The following is a 20,000-nucleotide window of genomic DNA, read 5'->3' on the forward strand; positions in this document are numbered from 1 at the left end:
GCTGTTTTAGTTGTCAACAAAATATGCCAAGGTCATTTCCATGGGGGTTCAAGTGCAGTCTTTCCCTAACAATCCTGCAAAAATAGCCAGTTACCTAATCGGAGAGCATGTTGAGCTGATTAAATATCTAGCAAGGGAAGATAAGATTGAACAGCTCTGGAAAATTTTTATGTTAACTAGAATTTTTTATGGGAGAGAAAGGCTCCTGTATTAACCATATGTTGCACAATTTCTAAAGATTCAGTCAGTGATTACCCACAGAATTAGAAGGTATTGTGAACAGTGAGGATTTCAATCATCCTGCAGGACTCCTTGATTTCTACCATCAAGTGTGCTATGCTTGTTTCTGATTGACAAGGATATTAAAACCTAGAAACAAAAATCAAATTGAAACAGTTATTGTACCAGTTTTTCTATAAGAACATAAGTCTGCCTCTTCTCCACTTAAAGTATATAAAACAGTAAGCATATGTATCTACTTGAATACATTTTATTTGCATTTAATCTATAAAGACTGAACTTCTCTTTTGATTGGTCAAATAAATCAATTTGGAGAGAATACAGTTTTCAAAATAGGAAATCCAGAGATAGAGATACTTTAAGTCTAAAAGTTTATTATTTTGATTTGGGGACCTAAGTCACAAAAGACAAAATCAAAAAGAATTTTAAATTATAATAATACATGAGCCTTAGTTGTGGTATCCAAAGGTAAAAAGTAGTTCCATGCTATATTTGAAAATACTATAGCAATAGGAATAATAATTATTAGGACCTTTAATCTTTTTAAATAAGGAGATTTTATTAAAAATGATTTTAAAAATGGCTTAGACCCAGTATTATATATTAAGAGCATTCTTTCCCAAAATAGAAATGTTAAGATCATTAGAAATACCTAAGGTATATCACACTACAGCAAGTTAGGTGGTTGAGTTCACATCTTTGTGATTTGGCCAGCTCAGCTTGTTGTCTTGTACCGTCACTAAGATTGCATACTGTAGTCTAGCACCCTCCCAGGCCTTTTCCCTGCAGTAACCATCAAACTGCAGCACACAATGACAGTTGCTTATGATGTACTTCCAAATTACTGCATAATAAAGATAATTACATCTTCAGTTTAACACATTAGACTTTGTGTAATTCACAATTTTTACTACATAACTAAACACAGTGATTAGTTAAGCTGTTTATTTCCTCTCCTCCCCCCCCCCCCCCAGCATGACTTTTTTCCCCCTAAAGAATGAAGGAAGCAGTGCACTTATTTCACATTCTGGCTCAAGCTCCTTGATCTGGCCAACTCCTCCATAATGTTTTCCTGTCATTGCTACTGACAGTGTAATTCTCCAGAACAGAGTCTTAAACTCCAAACCACATCTACTGACACTGTAATCAATACTTCATGATTTTACGGCATGCAGTTGCTCTAGAACTTCTAGCTTCTAAAACTGCTATTGAGAAGTCCACAGGTATCCTGATTCCTAATCCTTTTTTAAAATTTAATTTTATTGAGTTATAATTCACATATAGTATTGTGTAAATTTAAGGTATACAACTGACTGATCAATTTATATATTGCAATATGATTACCACTGTAGTGTAACTAACACTTATATCATGTCACATAATTATCATTTCCTTTTTTGGTGGGAAAATTTAAGATCTAGTCTCTTAGTAACTAACTTTGAAGTTTATAATACGGTGTTGTCTATAATCACTATGTTGTTTGTTGAGTCTCCAGGACGTTTTTATCTTCTGGTTGCAAGTTTGTACCCTTACAGTGTCTCCCCAGTGTGCCCAGCCCCTGGTAACCACCATTGTACTTTCTGTTTTTATGAGTTCCGGGATTCCACATGTAAGTGATATTGTACAGTGTTTGTCTTTCTCTGATTTATCTCACTTAGCTTAATGTCCTCAGGTTCATCCATGTTGTCACAGATGGCAGGATTTCATTCTTTCTCATGGTTGAGTAATATTGGTCCTTTCTGAGTGACCCATTACCTATCTCCCCTGCAAGCATGTTAAATCTGCTCGTCTCCATTTTTCTGAAATGTCTAAATATTGTGTCTTGATATAGATCTATTTTCAACTATTTGTGATGGGAACTCATTGGACCCTTTGAGTTTTATAAACACTGTCATTCAGTTTAGGACGTTTCCTTGAATCACTTCATTAATTTTCTTTCTTTCTGTTCTCTGTTCTTTTTTTCTAGAACTCTTAATTATTTGTATACTGGATTCCATGGGCTGGTTGTCTGATTTTTCTGTTTTTCTTTATTTTATTGTTCTATTTGCTAGAATATCTCTTCAACTTCATTTTCTATCCAACCAGTTCTACCTCCAGAGATATCTAATACTCTCAGTTCTCTGATTTTGGAGGAAATTGCTGTGTACATCTAATTGTTCTCAGCATTCTTCACTGTCAGCTTCTGAGTTAGTTTTCCTGGATCTTCTCAGTCAGTATTTGTCCACTTACTTTTTAGTTTCCGAAGTTTTTTGCTGCCTTCTCTCCATTTTTCATCTATATGAGTTTATATCTTTTAAACATTTCTTTACCATAGGTTTAGTAGGGTTGTAGGAGGGAAGTGAAATTTCATATGTGTATTCACTATGCTATTTTTTTAAAAAAGATTTTATTTATTTATTTATTTGACAGATCACAAGTAGGCAGAGAGGCAGGCAGAGAGAGGAGGAAGCAGGCTCCCTGCCGAGCAGAGGCCCAGGACCCTGGGATCATGACCTGAGCCGAAGGCAGAGGCTTTAACCCACTAAGCCACCCAGGTGCCCCTTCACTATGCTATTTTACCAAAACACTGCTCATTTTTTAAAACTACTCTTTAACAACCGTTTTATATTATTGACTTAATTCTCCTGTCTTTTAAAGGCAAGTGTTCATTATGGTTTCATCCTCCTCTTTTTGGTCTTCTCACATAGCATACCTTTCCTCAGCTTTATTTATTATTTTTTAATGTAATATTTTCTTCACATACTTACATGTTTTTTCTCTCCCTGAAGTAAAGCACATCACATAAACTCTATACCCCTCTTAGGAGACAGCTGACATAGAAGACCCTCTCCCATCTTACCTCTGCCTGTTCCTGAAATCATCCTTTCTCAGAGCTGTCAGCATGTTTGATGCTATTAAACTGCTACTGCTTCTCTCTGCTGTTCTCTGAGCATGTCACACCTCCCCTATGTTTCTGGATTGTTGTGCATTGGCTATTCTCACTTTTGGGGATGTTGGCTCCAGCTACTGATTTCTCTCCCCAGCCCCTCCCTCCTTTCCTGACAGACTTCTGAGGTCTTAAGAATCTCTGCCTAAGTAGTCTCTTTCTGAAGCTTTCTTTCGTCTTGCTTCAATCCTTCAAGCTATAGTCTTATCCCCTCTATTTATAGCACATAGAACACCTTAGTACGATTATTTATTTATATAGTCTGACTACTTCAACTGGATCATGACTGAAACTAGGGAACAGATCCTTTCCCTCTCCATTGTGCCATTTTACTATGACTGTGTAGATGGATATATAAATAAATGTGCTCTTTAAACCACAAAGCACTATTACATTATGATGTTAATTGTGTTCAGTGATTTTCAAGAGGAAGTGGCCTTTTTGATAATTAAACATTTTCAGTTTTTTTATTATACAATTTCACCTTTCTCATCATTTACTTTTATAAAATATAAGACATATGATTACTTGGGATGGGGGTGAGGACTGTCTACAGATGAGAATTTTTCAGTTCATTGAGAAGACATTTACATCTAGCAACTTGGGTATTTATAAATAAGAGAAATTCGGAGTCATTGTTAAGGAGGTGAAGGGATAAGCCTTTGATTAAATTTATTTTCTTTCTCATCACTTTCTCCTTAGAATGCTCAGATCTAAGATGCTATCCTCAAATAGGACATAGAGCAATTTCTTACACTCCTGGGTTAATCTTCTGGTTAAATCAGTACCATATATGTGAAAGTGTATAATAGACTTATTCTGACTCTGACTTCATTCTTTCTTTTTTCCTATCTATTCATTTATTTTAAAGATTTATTTATTTTTCTAAAGATTTTATTTATTTTGACAGACAGAAATCACAGGGAGGCAGAGAGGCAGAGAGAGAGGAAAGGAAGCAGGCTCCCTGCTGAGCAGAGAGCCCAACATGGGGCTTGATCCCCGGACCCTGGGATCATGACCTGAGCCGAAGGCAGAGGCCTTAACCCACTGAGCCACCCAGGTGCCCCAAGATTTATTTATTTATTTTGAGAGAGAGAGCAGAGGGAGGAGCAGAGGGAGAAGGAAAGAGAGAGAATCTCAAGCAGACTACCTGCTAACTATTTACTCCCCCGGAGTGTGGAGCCCTGTGCGGGGCTATTTTTCATGACCCTGAAATCAGGACTGGAACCAAAACCAAGAGTCAGTTGCTCAACTGACTAGCCGTCCAGGCGCCCCTCGACTTCATTTTTGTGTGTGTGTCACTCTCCTTAACTTCTTTTTTTTTAAGTCTTTCAGAAATCATTCAGACTTAGTGAACATTAAGTATAGATATACACTTAATGTATTTTTAAAATAATGAGTACCTGTGGTTCTTTACTAGAAAATACATTATAAAGCTGAATGTTGTAAAACAAATCTTTTTTCTGAAAAATAATGTTGGAATTGGGATTTTTTCCCCCAAACTAAGGATTTGGTGTAAGTATGTTGTAAAAACAAAGATAAAGCTATGTAAGTTTTAATAATAATTGAAGATAATAAGGTATTAAATGAGCTTAAAGGAATTTATTTTATAAGGATTTACTCATTTATTCAACCAAGCCTTCTTTCATTGTATCTTGAACTCTACCACCTTTGCCCTTACTTTAGTTTATGACCTAATTCCCAACATCAGGAAAATATGAAAGCCATCAAGATGAGAACTCTTCCTTAAAATATTCCTCCTTCTAGCCCTCTCTAATCTCCACCCACCCCCTGCCTCAGCATTTCAGTCTTTGCTCTCGAAATTTTTACCTCTCTCTCGCATATCAGCAACTCCTTTTCTCTGGGTTTTTCCTGTCAGTACTTACTCTATTTAGGTCTTTTCCGTCTTGAAAAAAATAATAATTCTTTAACCTGTCTATTACTCCAGCTACTGACATCTTTTTCCCCTTCTGATACCTATACTTCCTTAGTTTGCTTATGCCCCATTCATTCCTCAGCCTTCCGCAGTACACACCCTGCTGCAACATCACTCCCCCTATTTTTGCCTAATCTACTGTCTGGTGACTTCATCACTGCTAAATTCAGGGGACACTTCCCTATTCTTACCTTATTAGCCTTCTTTGCAGCTTCTCATACTATTTACTATTCTTCCCTTTTTCGAAATCTTTTTTTTTTTTTTTTTGACAGTGCTTCTCTTTGGTGTCACTTTACTCTCATAGCTTTAATTACTGTGGATATGCTGATTATAGTAAATTGGTGTCTTCAGCTTTCTCTAGAGCTTTAGACGTGTTTATTCAGCTTGGCATTTTCACTTAGGTGTCTCATATGTACTGTAGACTCAACCTGCACAAGACAGAACTGTCATCTTCTTGTTCGCTCAGATCTTTTCCTCCTGCTGTTTTTTTATTTCAGTCAGTAATATGCCATTAACCTATTGCTAGAGCAGAAATCATTTTCTTTGACTCCTCTTCCTTCTGCCCAGAGTTCAGTCACCAGGTGCTATTGGTTCTGCCTTACATCGCTCCAGTCTACCCCGTATGGCAGCCACCATTCTGTGGCCACCACCATCATATTTCACCTGAGTAATTTTAACACTGTTTACTTTTAACTGGCTTCTCTGCCTCCTGTTCTTATTTACTCCCCCTAAGCATTCAAATGGCAGCCAGAGATATTTTTTCAAATAAAATATAATTGATATTTTCCTTTTTTTAAAGGTTTTATTTATTTATATGAGAGAGAGAACACGCACAAGCAGGGAGAAGGAGAAAGGGAAAAGCAAATTCCCCCCATTGAGCAGGGAGCCTGATGTGCATCCCACGACCCTGAGCTGAAGGCAGACGCTTAACTGATTGAGCCACCCAGGCATCCCTTTTCTTTCTTTCTTTCTTTTTTCTTTTTAAAGATTTTATTTATTTATTTGACAGAGATCACAAGTAGGCAGAGAGGCAGGCAGAGAAAGAGGAAGGGAAGCAGGCTCGGGAAGCAGGTTCCCCACTGAGCAGAGAGCCCGAAGCGGGGCTTGATTTCAGGACCCTGGCATCGTGACCCAAGCTGAAGGCAGAGGCTTTAACCCACTGAGCCATTCAGGCACCCCCACCCAGGCATCCCTAATTGGTATTTCTTATTAAAGAAATCTTAAATGGAGTGCTTCCTGTTATTCTTGGAGTAAAAAGACTTTTATGTTGTGGTTCCTGATTAATGCCATCAGCCTTATCCCCCATTGTTTATGGTGTCTGTTCTCCCTTAGATGGTTTTCTTTCGTTTCATTTGTCTTCACATTGTGTTTTCCCCTTAACTCATAACACACACACACACACACACACACACACACACACACACACACACACACACCAGCAGTTTCTGAAGTCTGATCTGGGAACTGCTAGTTACCCCTCAGACACAGTCCTTTCAGAGGGTCCATGTGGTTGGCACTGTTTTCATTGTAGTGCTATGATACTACAGTTGACCCTTGAATAACATGGAGGTTGGGTTTGGGCTCCAATAGCCCACCACTATGTAAAATTCATATATAAGGACGCCTGGGTGGCTCAGTGGATTAAAGCCTCTGCCTTCAGCTCAGGTCATGATCCCAGGGTCTTAGGATCAAGCTCCACATCGGGCTCTCTGCTCAGCTGGGAGCCTGCTTCCTCCCCTCTCTCTCTCTCTGCCTGCCCTCTCTGCCTACTTGTGATCTTTGTCTGTCAAATAAATAAAATCCTTATAAATAAATAAAATAAATAAATAAATAAATAAATAAATAATTCATATATAACTTTTACTTCCCCAAGAACTTCACTACTAATAACCTTACAGATAAATAGTAGATTAATACATATTTAGTATGTATATGTGATACATAGTGTATTTTTACAATAAAGTAAACTTGGAAAAAGAAAATGTTAAGAAAATCATAAAATTTAGTACTGTATTGTATTTATTTTAAAAATCTGCATATAAATGGGCCACGCAGCTCAAACCCATGTTGTTCAGGGTCATCGGTATTTCCTTTTCTTACTGTCTCATGAATGTACAGTGCGTTTTTTCCAAAGGTGTCATAACATGATGATGTCATTGCTCTGGTGGCTAGTAGGTATATGCTTTTGCATTCTCTGTTTTTAGAAGTTCCCATTTAAAGAAATCTAATAGGGTAAATAATGATAGATAAAACAAAAATTCTTGAGAGTCTTCAGTAATATCCAAGAGAGTAAAGGGATCCTGGGTCAAAAGAGTTCAAGAATTGCTGTTCAGGCTTCATTCCAGTGGTGGTTCTTTTGAGAAGTTTTTGCTTAGGTCTTCTACCAGAGTGACCATTGAATAACCTCTGTGGTTTGCACTTGCCCTATCATAGCACTTATCATACTGTACTGTGGTGTGTTAGTTGTCTAGACCAGTATATGCAGAAAGCTCTATAGAACAAGGAACTCTGCTCTATCTCCAATAATGAACACAGTTCTGAATACGTAGTAAGTGCTCAATAAACCATGTTGAGTGACTCTCTTCGAAGGTATTGGGGGATATGAGGACTATAACTTGTTTGAAATTATCACCATTTTGTACTTTAGTGATACATTCATTTCTTAATTTTTTGACCCACCAATATCTGAAAGGGTTTTAGAAAACAAGGTGTGTATGTGTGTTTGTTGAGTGTTACAGCACACACACGAACACATACATATATAGAAAGGAAATGTATATATATTAGAACAGGAAGAACCTATTTCTAAGTCTTTGCCTTCCCAAACCATGGAGCCTTGGACAAATCTTTTTATTACTTTGAATCTGACTTTCCTCATCAAATAGTGGGATTGAACTAGATTATCCAAAACCTCTTTCCTATATGATATTCTGTGATTACATGTGAAAGGTATCGAAAATGTATTACGTGATTTATATTTATATTTTATTAAAAATGCACATACATTTAGTTTTATCCAATATTAAAATAACTTTGTTTTTACAGGAAAGATGATAAAGACTATGCTTTAAAACAAATAGAAGGAACTGGGATCTCTATGTCGGCATGTAGAGAAATAGCAGTAAGTGAAGTTCTTTTTATAATCATTATTATCAATTGACTTATGAGTGTCAACTATGTAGGTCTCTGAATTGTGTTTGTCACATATACACATTAATTGAAAGTTGGTAAATATTTTTCTTATTGACAATCTATAGAAAAATATGTTTGTTTCCTAAGAGAAGTAAAGGTGGCATGTAGTTCTAGCAGGAATAACTATGTAAATTCATTTGTTTGGGAGTGAGTCAATATTAGTTGTTTATATAAATGTGTATTTTTCCAATAAATGTCACTAAATATTAAGGGTCCAGTTATTCATATTATTTCATTGGGTGCAATAAAAGTAAATGTGTATGAATCTATGTTAGTTCATTAAAATTAATATTCCTATTTTAATAAGATGAGATTGATGTCATTACTTACATGAACTTAAAATGAGATTGTATTATTTGATTTTCATTTTATCTGTTCATTTGAATATGTAAAAATATGTGCTGTTTTCTTTTGGAAGCATAGCTTTCCATATGGTGTTAGAATCTCATTTTGATTCCAAAGGAAAACATTCATGTTAATGCATTACTAAATAATTATTCACACATTTAAACTGAGTATTACTTCCATGAGATTTTACTTCAGTTGTTACTGTTGTAACACTGTGGATCCAAATTTGTCTATTCTGACTATAATCAAAATATTCTAGAATATGTATTAAAATCTTTGTTTTTGTCACTTTTAGCCCTTGTATCTGTCTACAGATAATAGGCTGTTGTGACCTGGATATATTAATTTAAATAATTTTACCCATTTAACAGATTCTATACCACTGGGGTTTCTGTTAACAGCCATTTGTTGTGTATTATGTTGATGAGAACTAGAGTAGGTAAAAGTAAAGAAACAGAGCAAGTGAGAATCCCTGGCCTTAAATATTTACACACTGATGAAAGGCACTCCTAAATCTTACAGTAATAGTGTACGGGAACTAAAAAAAAGGGGCACCTGGATGGCTCAGTTGGTTAAGCAACTGCCTTCGGCTCAGGTCATGATCCCGGAGTCTGGGGACCGAGTCCCACATTGGGCTCCCAGCTCCATGGGGAGTCTGCATCTCTCTCTGACCTTCTCCCCTCTCATGTTTTCTCTCACTCTCTCTTAAATAAGTAAATAAAATCCTAAAAAAAAAAAATAGTGTATGAAGAGCAATGATAGAAGTATATGGAGAGTGAGAAAATTACCCACATCTCTAACCAAGAGAATCAAGGAAGGTTGCAGGTTTTGGAAGACATGTAAAAATTAGCTCCATGAGGTGTGCATGGATGGCTCAGTGGGTTAAGCCCCTGCCTTCGGCTCAGGTCATGGTTTCAGGGTCCTGGAATCGAGCCTGCCATCAGGCTTTCTGCTCAGCAGGGAGCCTGCCTTCCTTTCTCTCTGCCTGCCACTCTGCCTACTTGTGATCTCTGTCTGTCAAATAAATAAACAAAATCTTAACCCCCCCCCAAAAAAAAAATTACCTCCATGAGGGAAGAGTAGAGGTGAGGTGGAGGGCATTCTTTCATAACCAAAGGTATGCCATGTTGGAAATTATATTTCAAGTAATTGGTAGATTTTTAATGTTCTTGAATCTAAAGGAAGGATATCTGTACCTTAACTCTCAGTTCTTCAGTATCTACACTTCTACATGTTCTAATTAGTTTTGAAGAATTAAAATCCATTAAACTGTGGTTAGTTAGATGTTATGATGGAGATTACCTTTGGGGAGGGCCAGGGGGTGACAGAAGGGGGAGACAAGGGACCTTCAGGATTCTGTTTCTTGATCTTGATCTGGGTCTGGTTATGTTAGTTCACTATGTGAGAACTCACTGCGCTGTGCATTTATGGGTTTTGTGCTTCTCTCTTTATTAAACTTGGGCAAAATGTTTTAAAAACAACTCATTCATTTTAGGAACAGGCATTCTTCATGTATATGTTAATAACTGTAAATTCAGTTTGGCATAGAAAGAAATACAGAAACTTACTTTTAATGTGTTTGATTGTGGTTCTTCCATCTAAAGTGAGCAGAAATTTTTATTTTTGATGAAATTTACTAATTTTTCCTTTTTATGACTATTGATTTCTGTATCTGGCTGAATAAATCTTTACTTATGGTTGTGAAGAAATTTTCCTTTGTTTTCTTCTAAAAGCTATATAGTTTTGGTTTTGTTTTTTTATTTATGTATACTTAATTCATTTTTCTTTGTATAGGTGTGATGTAAGGTTTAAGCTTCTTTCCCACCTTAACCCCTATGAATGTACAGTTGTTGTAACATCACTTTTTTAAAAAGATTCTTCCCGATTGACTTTGTTTGGCATCTTTGTAAAAATTTAAGTGACTGTGTAAGTATGGACTATTTCTGGGCTCTATTTTGTTCCATCTTTGTCGATACTTATGCCATTATCAGGTCACTCTAGCTTTACAGCAAGATTTGAAGTAAGATTGTATATGGCTTTTAGCCTTATTTTTCTGTTTCAGGATTAGACTATTTTAGGTCCTTTGCATTATCATATAAACTTTTGAATCATCTTGTCAATTTTTATTTCAGTAATATGCCTGCTGGGATTATGGTTTGGATTAATTCAGGGAATATTGAAACATCCAAACCATGAATCTAAAAAGATATAGTTTCAGTTTTTAAGGTTTTCATTAATTTTCTCTACAGCATTTTATAATTTTTTAGTTTATAATTTTTTAGTTGTAATTTTTATAATTTTTTAGTTGTACACCTGTTAAATTCATTTCTAAAGAGCTTCATGTTTTCTGGCACTATTGTATATGGGATTATTTTTAAATTTTTAATTTCAAATTTTATTTCCCATGTGTTTGCTTCTATACTTAGAAATGGAACGTTAAAAAGAAAAAATAGAACTTTTCAAATATTGTACATTTTAGATACATATGTAAATTCACTGGCAGGTTTTGATGATACATGCAGATTTTCTGCATAAATAATTATGTATGCAATTTAGAATAGTTTTCCTTTTTTCCATCTTTTTATTTTTATTTTTTTTTCTTTTTGCACTGGCTCAAGCCTTTCATATAATGTTGAAGAGTAATCAGGATGGATGTCTTTGACTTGTTCCCAGTCTTGGTGAAAGTGTTTTCAGTGTTTCACCATTAGGTAAAATGCTAACCATAGAGTTTTTTAATAGATGCTATTAGTTAGACTAAGGAAGTTCCTTCTGTTTTTTTTGTAAGTGTATCAAATTTTTCTACATGTACCAAAATGACCCTGTAGTTCTCTTTTATTCTGATACATTGGTAGACTACATTGATTTGTAATGTTTATCCAGTTTTGCATTCTTGAAATAATTCTTGCTTCGTTATATATTGCTAGGTTTGATTTAGTAATATGTTGTTAAAGAGCTTTAAGTGTATGAATTTGAAGGATGTTGGTCTATAATTATGTTTCCTGTAACATCTTTGTCTTTGGTATCAAGATTGTACTGCCCTCATGAAACACATTAGGCAGCCTTTTTTCATCTCCCATATTCTGACAGTTTCTATAAGATTGATAGTTTTTCTTCCTTAAATGTTTGATAGAATTCACCAACCAGTATTATTTACTTAATAGGTAAAGAGCTTTTCAGATTTTATTTTTCATCTTGTGTTTGATATATTGTATTTTTTCTATAATTTGTCTATTGCATTTTTCTTTTTTTTTTTTTTAAGATTTTGTTTATTTATTTATTTGACAGACAGAGATCACAAGTAGGCAGAGAGGCAGGCAGAGAGAGAGGAGGCAGGCTCCCTGAGGAGCAGAGAGCCCAATGTGGGGCTCAATCCTAGGCCCCTGAGATCATGACCTGAGCCAAAGGCAGAGGCTTTAACCCACTGAACCACCCAGGCGCCCCAATTTCTTTCTTCCTTTCTTTCTTTCTTTCTAAGATTTTATTTAATTGAGAGAGAGAGTTAGGGAGAGAGCACGCGAACACAAACAGGGGGAGTAGCAGGGAGAGGGAGAACCAGACTGCCCACTGAGAAGAGAGCCCAATGCATGGCTCAGTTCCAGGACCCTGGGATCATGACCTGAGCTGAAGGCAGACACTTAACTGACTGAGCCACCCAGGCACCTCTGTAATTTGTCTATCTCTAATTTGTCTATTTTGTTGTTGAATTTATTAGCACAAAGTTGTTCATAATATTCTGTTATCATTTCGCATCTATAGTTTCTGTGGTGATCTCCTATTTCATTGCAGGTTGTAATTTGTTTTCTGTTTATATCATTGATCTCTGTTCTTATCTTTATTCTGTTTTTCCTTCTACTTTGGGCTTACACATCTCTTTTATCTTCTTAAGATGGAACCTTAGATAATTGATTTTAAATTATTCTTTTCAATAAGCAATTAAAACTATCAATCTTCCACTAAGCTGTGTTCTACTTGTATTCCATAAGTTTTGTTATATTGTATTTTCGTTGTCATTTAGTACAGAATATTTTCAGTTTTCTTGTGATTTTTGTCTTTTATTCGTGGATTATTTAGAAATACATTGTTTAGGGGCACCTGGGTGTCTCAGTGGGGTAAGCCTCTGCCTTCTGCTCAGGTCATGATCTCAGGGTCATGGGATCGAGCCCCACGTCAGGCTCTCTGCTCAGCGGCCACCCCCCACCCCGCCCCGCGTACTTGTGATATCTCTCTCTGTGTCAAATAAATGAAATCTTTAAAACAGTATATATATTATCTAATTTTAGGGGTGCCTGGGTGGCTCAGTTGGCTAAGTGTCTGACTCTTGATTTGGCCTAAGGTCATGATCTCAGGGTTGTGAGATTGAGCCCTGCATTGGGTTCCATGCTCACCCTGGATTCTGCTTGTCCCTCTTCCTCTGCTCCTCTTATCACAACGCACTCTCTGTCTCTCACACTCTCTCAAATAAATTAATTAAAATTTAAAACATATATATAGTTGGGGCGCCTGGGTGGCTCAGTGGGTTAAAGCCTCTGCCTTCGGCTCAGGTCGTGATCTCAGGGTCCTGGGATCGAGCCTCGCATCGGGCTCTCTGCTCGCCGGGGAGTCTGCTTCCCCCTCTCTGCCTGCCTGTGATCTCTGTCAAGTAAATAAATAAAATCTTTTAAAAAAAAATGTGTGTGTGTGTGTGTGTGTGTGTGTGTGTGTATATATATATATATATATATAGTTAATTTTTAAACATGTATGGAATGGAACAAAAAACCCAGAAATGAATCCATAATTATATGGTCAGTTAATTTTTTACAAAGGAGGAATAAATATACAATTGAAAAAAGTCTCTTCAGCAAATGGTGTTGGGGAAACTGGAAGCTAAACTGGACATGCAAAAGAATGAAACTGGACCACTTTCTTTCACAATAAACTCAAAATGAATTAAAGACCTAAATGTGAGATCTGAAACCATAAAAATCCTTGAAGAGAGTACAGGCAGTAATTTCTCTGTCATCGGCTATAGAAGCATTTTTCCAGATCTGTCTCCTGAAGCAAGAAATATGAAATCCAAAGTAATCTTTTGGGACAACATCAAAATAAAAAGTTTTTGCACAGCAAAAGAAAGAGTTAAAATTAAAAAGACAATCTACTTAACAGAAAAAGGTATTTGAAAATCACATATCTGATGAAGTGCTAGTATCCAAAATATATAAAGAACTGATACAGCTAAACACCCAAAAAACAAATAACCCAATTAAAAAATGCACAGAAAATATGAACATTTTCCCAAAGAAGACATCCAGATAGCCAATAGACACAAAAAAATGCCCAACATCACTCATCATAGGAAATGGAAATCCAAACTACACTTATACTTGTCAGAATGGCTAAAATAAAAAACACAAGAAATAACAACTGTTGGTGAGCTTGTGGAGAAAAAGGAACCCTGGAGCACTCTTGGTGAGAATACAAACTGGTGCAGCTACTGTGGAAAACAGTATGGATTTTTCTCAAAAAGTCCGAAACAGAACTACTCTACAGTTCAGTAATCACACTACTGGATATTTACCACAGAAATTCACAGGGATACATGCACCCCTCTGTTTATTGCAATATAACTTTTGATATCCAAATTATGGAAGCAGCCCAAGTGTCCACTGATAGATGAATGAATAGAGAAAATTGTGTGTGGGTGTGTGTGTGTGCGCACGCACGCATGTGCACACATACGCACACAAAAATATTCAGCCATAAAAAAAGAATGGAATCTTGCCATTTGCAACAATATGGATGGAGCTAGAGAATATAATACTAAGTGAAGTAAGTCAGTTAGAGAAAGACAAATACCATATTATGTTACTATATAGAATTAAACAAAACAAGCAAAACGGGAAAGAGTCAAACCAAGAAACAGACTCTTTAACTATAGAGAACAACCTATTACTAGAGGGGAGTGGGTGGGAGGTGGATGAAATAGGGGGTGGGGATTAAAGAGTACACTTACTACCATGAGGAGCACTGAGTAGCATAGAATTGTTGAATCACGTATTATACACCTGAAACTAATATCACGCTGTATGTTAACTATGCTGGAATTATAATTAGAAAACTTAATAAAATTTTTTTAAACATGTGAGTCTTTTGGGATAATTTATTGCTGATTGCTAATTTATTTCCATGTGGTCAGAGCAAAGAGATCCTATATTTTAGAGACATATACTGAAATATTTACAGATGAAATCATGTCAGATTTATTTCAAAATAATCCAGGCTAAGGTGGGAGGATGGGGTACGAATGTTGATAAAACGAGATAGGCTGAGAGTGGATAATGATACACAGGGGTCTGTTTTACTACTCTATTTTTTTTTTAAGATTTTATTTATTTAGTTGACAGAGATCACAAGTAGAAAGACAGGCAGAGAGAGAGAAAGGAGGAAGCAGGCTCCCCGCTGAGCAGAGAGCCTGATGCGGGGCGGGGCTCAATCCCAAAACCCTGGGATCTCGACCAGAGCCGAAGGCAGAGGCTTTAACCCACTAAGCCACCCAGGCACCCCTTACTATTCTATTTCATTTACGTTTAAAAAATTCTATAATAAAAAATCCAAAAGAAAAAAGTATCCCGTCTCTTGGTACATCTTATCAGTCCTCTTCCCTTGTGAAGTCTTCCTCTGAGAAGTCCTTTTTACTCACCAGGCATCTCCTCTATTCTCTTACAGTCTGCCCCCAGTTTGTTTTCTTTCATAGCACTTATAATAAATTATAAGGCGCTGCTTTTTGTTGGTTTCTGTTTTCACTACACTATAATATATTTCTTCACCAGCGTGTGCTAGGTGTGACACAGTCTTTGTTCAGTAAGTACTTGTAAAGGGCGGTGGGGAGAACTCCAAGCACTTCTCCTAAAGTTAAGAGCATTGCATGTCTTCATCCTCATTGTATTGTTTGTGGTTTGTTTTGTATTTCCAGAATTTCTTGCTAGGTAGAATCCCTTAAGCTTAGTGTTTTTTAAACTGTGCTTCAGTGGACGATCAGTATTCCAAGAGGCAGCCTTGTAGCTGGAATGAGGTAGCGAGGGGAGCAGAAGTAAAACTGCAGACTCTACTTTTAAAGTTCACATCTGTTTTAATCTAGGCATCTCAGAGTTTGTTTTTGGTTTTATTCTTAACAATTCGCAAGAATTTGATTGAAGAAAGCTTCCACAACTTTAACAAAATAATTGAAATAATTTTGAAATATTATTCTGTATACTGTTATAGTAATTTCAACTTATCTATCATTACACCCATGGCATAAATGTAGAATTTATTATTTTTGCCATGTTGTAACATTTTACTATTAGAAATCAGTGTTATTTTGAGAATATCAGAAGTTTTATATCCTATTTTCTCACTGGTCTAGGTGCTATTTATTGACAAGATACAGTTTTAAATGTTATTAATTTATTTTTTATTTATTTGTACTTTAAGGGTTGAAATTAAGTATGATATTGTATGGTACAACTGGAATGAATTAAGTTGATAAGAATGATGTATTAAGACATTTGTATTTTTAGTAGTACTCTTAGTACAGGAAATTAAGATTTTATTCCCAGTAGAATTAAAAGAATTTAGGTGATTTCTGTGATAGAAACCATTGCTTAAATTTATTCAAACCTTTTCTTTAAATTTTTTTTTTAACATAAAATCCTCAGAAAGACCAAAAAAAAAAAAAAAAAGGTATCTACATGCTATGGGCTGCCTCTGTGTGGTGATGAAATGCTGAAGTGCTTTTCATCAGCTAGGAGAACTTTGGGATGTTTCCACAGCGTCAGAGTACCAGACTCAAAGTACTGCCTGTAGCACTTAAAGTCCTGGCCAGATTACCGTGCTTTACCTAGCTTTACCACTTACCAGCTTTTAGGACTCAAGGCAAGTTACTTAATTTCCTTGTGTTCTCGTTTTCTCATTTGTAAAATGATAATAGTGTCTCATGGGGTTTATTGTGAGGAACTCAGCATACTTCTTTGGGCCCGATAAACTCTAGGTAAATATTAGCTACTCTCAATAAATCATCAGTTACCACTGCTGCAGCCACAGCATTAGGATTATGTGCTTACTTGCATTTGTTTCCCACTCAAAGACTTCAGCAAGTCTTAGCACATTTTATATGCCAGGACCTAGTGCATCTCCACAGTGGCTGGTGTGAAGGAGGCATTTGCTTAATGGTAGTCCTGCCAAATAGAGCCCAGCTCCCTGATTTTTTTGAAGTACTTCAATAAAAATATTGACTTAGACGTAATTCCCCACTGAAACTCAGTTTCCATCTCTAACCCCATACTGACCCATCTCCTGATAAATCTCCCCCAAACACCCAATATTAGAGTGTTTTACTTAGTAATAGTAATTATTTACTGTATTAGTTTGCCAAGGCTGCCAGAACAAAATACTATGAACTGGGTGACTTAAACAACAGAAACTTACTTTCTCAGAGTCTGCAGAGTTGGTTTCTTCTGCAGCTTCTCCTGAGTTTGCAGACAACCACCCTCTTGTGGCCTCTTCAGTGGCTGTCTATCTGTACAAGCTGCCCCAGTGTCTCTCTGTGTGTCCTAACCTCCTCCTCTTAGAAAGTCACCATTCAGATTGGATCAGGGCCACCCTACTGACCTTATTTTAGCTCAGTTGCCTCTATAAAGGCCTTGTCTTCAAATACAATCACATTCTGAGGCACCGGGGGTTAGGGCTTCAACAAGAATTTGGGGAGATTCAGTCCATAACACTTAATTATTTAGTTATGATTATAATTACTTATAATAATGATAGTTCTTACTGTTAATATATTATTAAATCATTACCCTGGAAGATTTGTTGTCTGACTAGTCAGCTGGATGGTTTAAAAATAGAAGAGGACTAGCTTTTTTAAGACGTAGATTTTTTTGAAGAAGTGGAATAAGGTTTTATGATAAAAGCAGTGATCTTAGTCCACAGATCAGAAGCAAAGGGTGTGTTGTATGATGCCTTTTAATTTGTATATATTGTTTATTCACAAATTCATTATTCACCAAAAACTTAATGAGTGCCTACCAGGTGCCTGGACAGGGTGCTAGAAGGTAGCAATCGTGAGCAAAACATGTAGCTGCCATTGGCCAGTTCACAACCTAGTATATACTTAAAATACCTGTGCCTCTGGAATATAAGGAGAAATAGTCCCCCAGTGTATTAGGTCTTAGAAAGTGTTGATATTTGGGGCACCTGGGTGGCTCAGTCTCTGCCTTCGGCTCAGGTCATGACTATGGTTGCGGGATTTAGCCCTGCATCGGTCTCCCAGCTCAGCCGAGAGCCTGCTTCTCACTCTCCCCCTGCCTGCCTCTGTGCCTGCTTGTGCTCTCTATCTCTCTGTCAAATAAATAAAATCTTTTAAAAAAAAAGTGTTGGTATTAGACCTTAGAGTGCTGACTTTGTACTTTAAAAGCCAATTAATTAATTTTAAAAGCATTAAAATCCTGATTTGAACCACTACCTAGCACTGTGATCATGAGCAAATTATTTAATCCCCTCAAACCACTATTTCCTCATTTATGAAATTAGAAGTAATGTAAATATTTCATAGGGTAATTCATGATTCAGTGACATAATGCATGTCATATGTTTTGCACCATACTTGGCGCTTACGAAGAACTTAATAAAATGGGTGTTGCTGGTTTTGTTTTTTGGGTTTCTTTTTTTTTTTTTTTTCCAGTATAGGAGCTAAGTCTTATCTTGGAGGTGAAATTGAGGAGATACTAAGAATAGATTTATATGTAGGTTTCTAATAATTGGAAAGAACTTTTGCCAGAGCTTTGGAGTCTGTTATAATTTCTACCGTGGCAGTTTCCAGAAAGGATTTGAAATAGTGCCTGAGAAGTGTGTTCCAATCATGAGGTAATGGAGAAAACACTGACCCAGAACTAAGATGAACTTAGCACTGGGTTTAGCTCTGGAGCCAGCTGGATGATCCTGGGTAATCCCAAAGTCTAGACTTTCCCTATCAGATTCTTTGCCTTCTTTATTAATTAGGAAATGGTTAATCTTAGATACTGGCCTTTAGGTTTCTAAAGCTTTGTGTATAATCTCTGAAGTCTCGTAAGTTTGGAATTATATTCTAAAAGCAGAAATCTATAACTTGAATTTAATCTTCCTCCTGAATAAAGTAATTATCACTTTCCAGAGAATAATGATTAATATAAATGAGTATTTAATAGATAGTCCATTCATAGTCTTTCCTTGGCTGAATTCATTTCAGAGTCCCTAATATATTGTTAACATTGCATTTATATTAATTCTTGTTTTGGTAGCAGTGTTCTTATAAAAGGTACTAAAGTCATAAGTTCTAAAACCTTGACTTTCTCACATGGCTGTCATGTATTTGGAAAACATTTGGAAGGCACTGTGTAACTCGGTTTTAACTGATAAAGACATAGTATCAGGCTTCATGAGAAATTTTTTCTTGACAATGTTACTGCTGTTGTTCCTTTTTTTTTTTTTCTTGGCAGAGTAGGAATAGTTTTTAACTGATGGATTATTAGGCCCACTTTGGTTAATAAATGAGAATGAAATAAGGCAATAAAAGATTTTAAATAGAATGTCCTTCTAGGAAATGAGAAAGGTTAAGCCATAAAAATGTGTTCTGCTTAGATGCCTCTGTCTGTATAAGTTCTTTATTTTATTAAATGTTTATAAAATCTTAATCAACTACATAATTTAGTGCCTAAAAAAATAGATGCTATATCTCACAGAATTACAGATTTTAATTTTCATCTGATATTTGATATTGACAAATGTTATATTATCTAATGTTGCAGTTAGTTTTTTAAAAGCTATTGAATTGTACACTTAAAATTGTTAAATGGTGATTTTAATGTATATTTTATCACAATTAAAAACCAAAACAAAAGTAAAAACCAACTAAACAATAACAACAAAATAGATTTACTCAGTTATATCTTCTCAGTATCTTTTCTCCAGAGTTTTTCTGCATTTGTTACTGAAGCATATATCTGGACACTTCCAAAATAGTGTGGGTACTTACTAGATTTTTAGGATTGATTACCATTGGGTTTGTATTTCTGTGAATTACAAATGTATGATTTACTTAACATTATTTTCATGGCAAAGATTTTTAATTGCTCTTCCTTGTTTTGCAGTTACTTCGAGAGCTTAAGCATCCAAATGTCATCTCTCTTCAAAAGGTTTTTCTGTCTCATGCTGATAGGAAAGTATGGCTTCTGTTTGACTACGCTGAACATGACCTCTGGGTAAGGTGAATTGCTGGTAGACATCGAGCCATTGGTTTCAGTCAGGGATTAAGAGTGACTAGAAGCAATTTTAATTTATCTTAATATGAGATTTACATTTTAA

General features: G+C 36.0%; 1 protein-coding gene across 4 annotated transcripts in view; it reads left to right on the plus strand.

Moving 5' to 3' along the window:
• CDK8 (cyclin dependent kinase 8) overlaps window positions 1-20,000 on the plus strand; it is a 128,949-nt gene that overhangs the window by 53,824 nt on the left and 55,125 nt on the right. For all 4 annotated transcript variants that reach the window (XM_082700206.1, XM_082700207.1, XM_082700210.1 and 1 more), the window contains exons 2-3: window positions 8,148-8,223; window positions 19,787-19,897. In XM_082700206.1, coding sequence (XP_082556332.1) covers window positions 8,148-8,223; window positions 19,787-19,897 — 187 coding nt within the window. The remainder of the gene's footprint in view (window positions 1-8,147; window positions 8,224-19,786; window positions 19,898-20,000) is intronic.

Source organism: Mustela nivalis, assembly GCF_964662115.1.
Source record: "Mustela nivalis genome assembly, chromosome: 15".
Classification (NCBI taxonomy): domain Eukaryota; kingdom Metazoa; phylum Chordata; class Mammalia; order Carnivora; family Mustelidae; genus Mustela; species Mustela nivalis.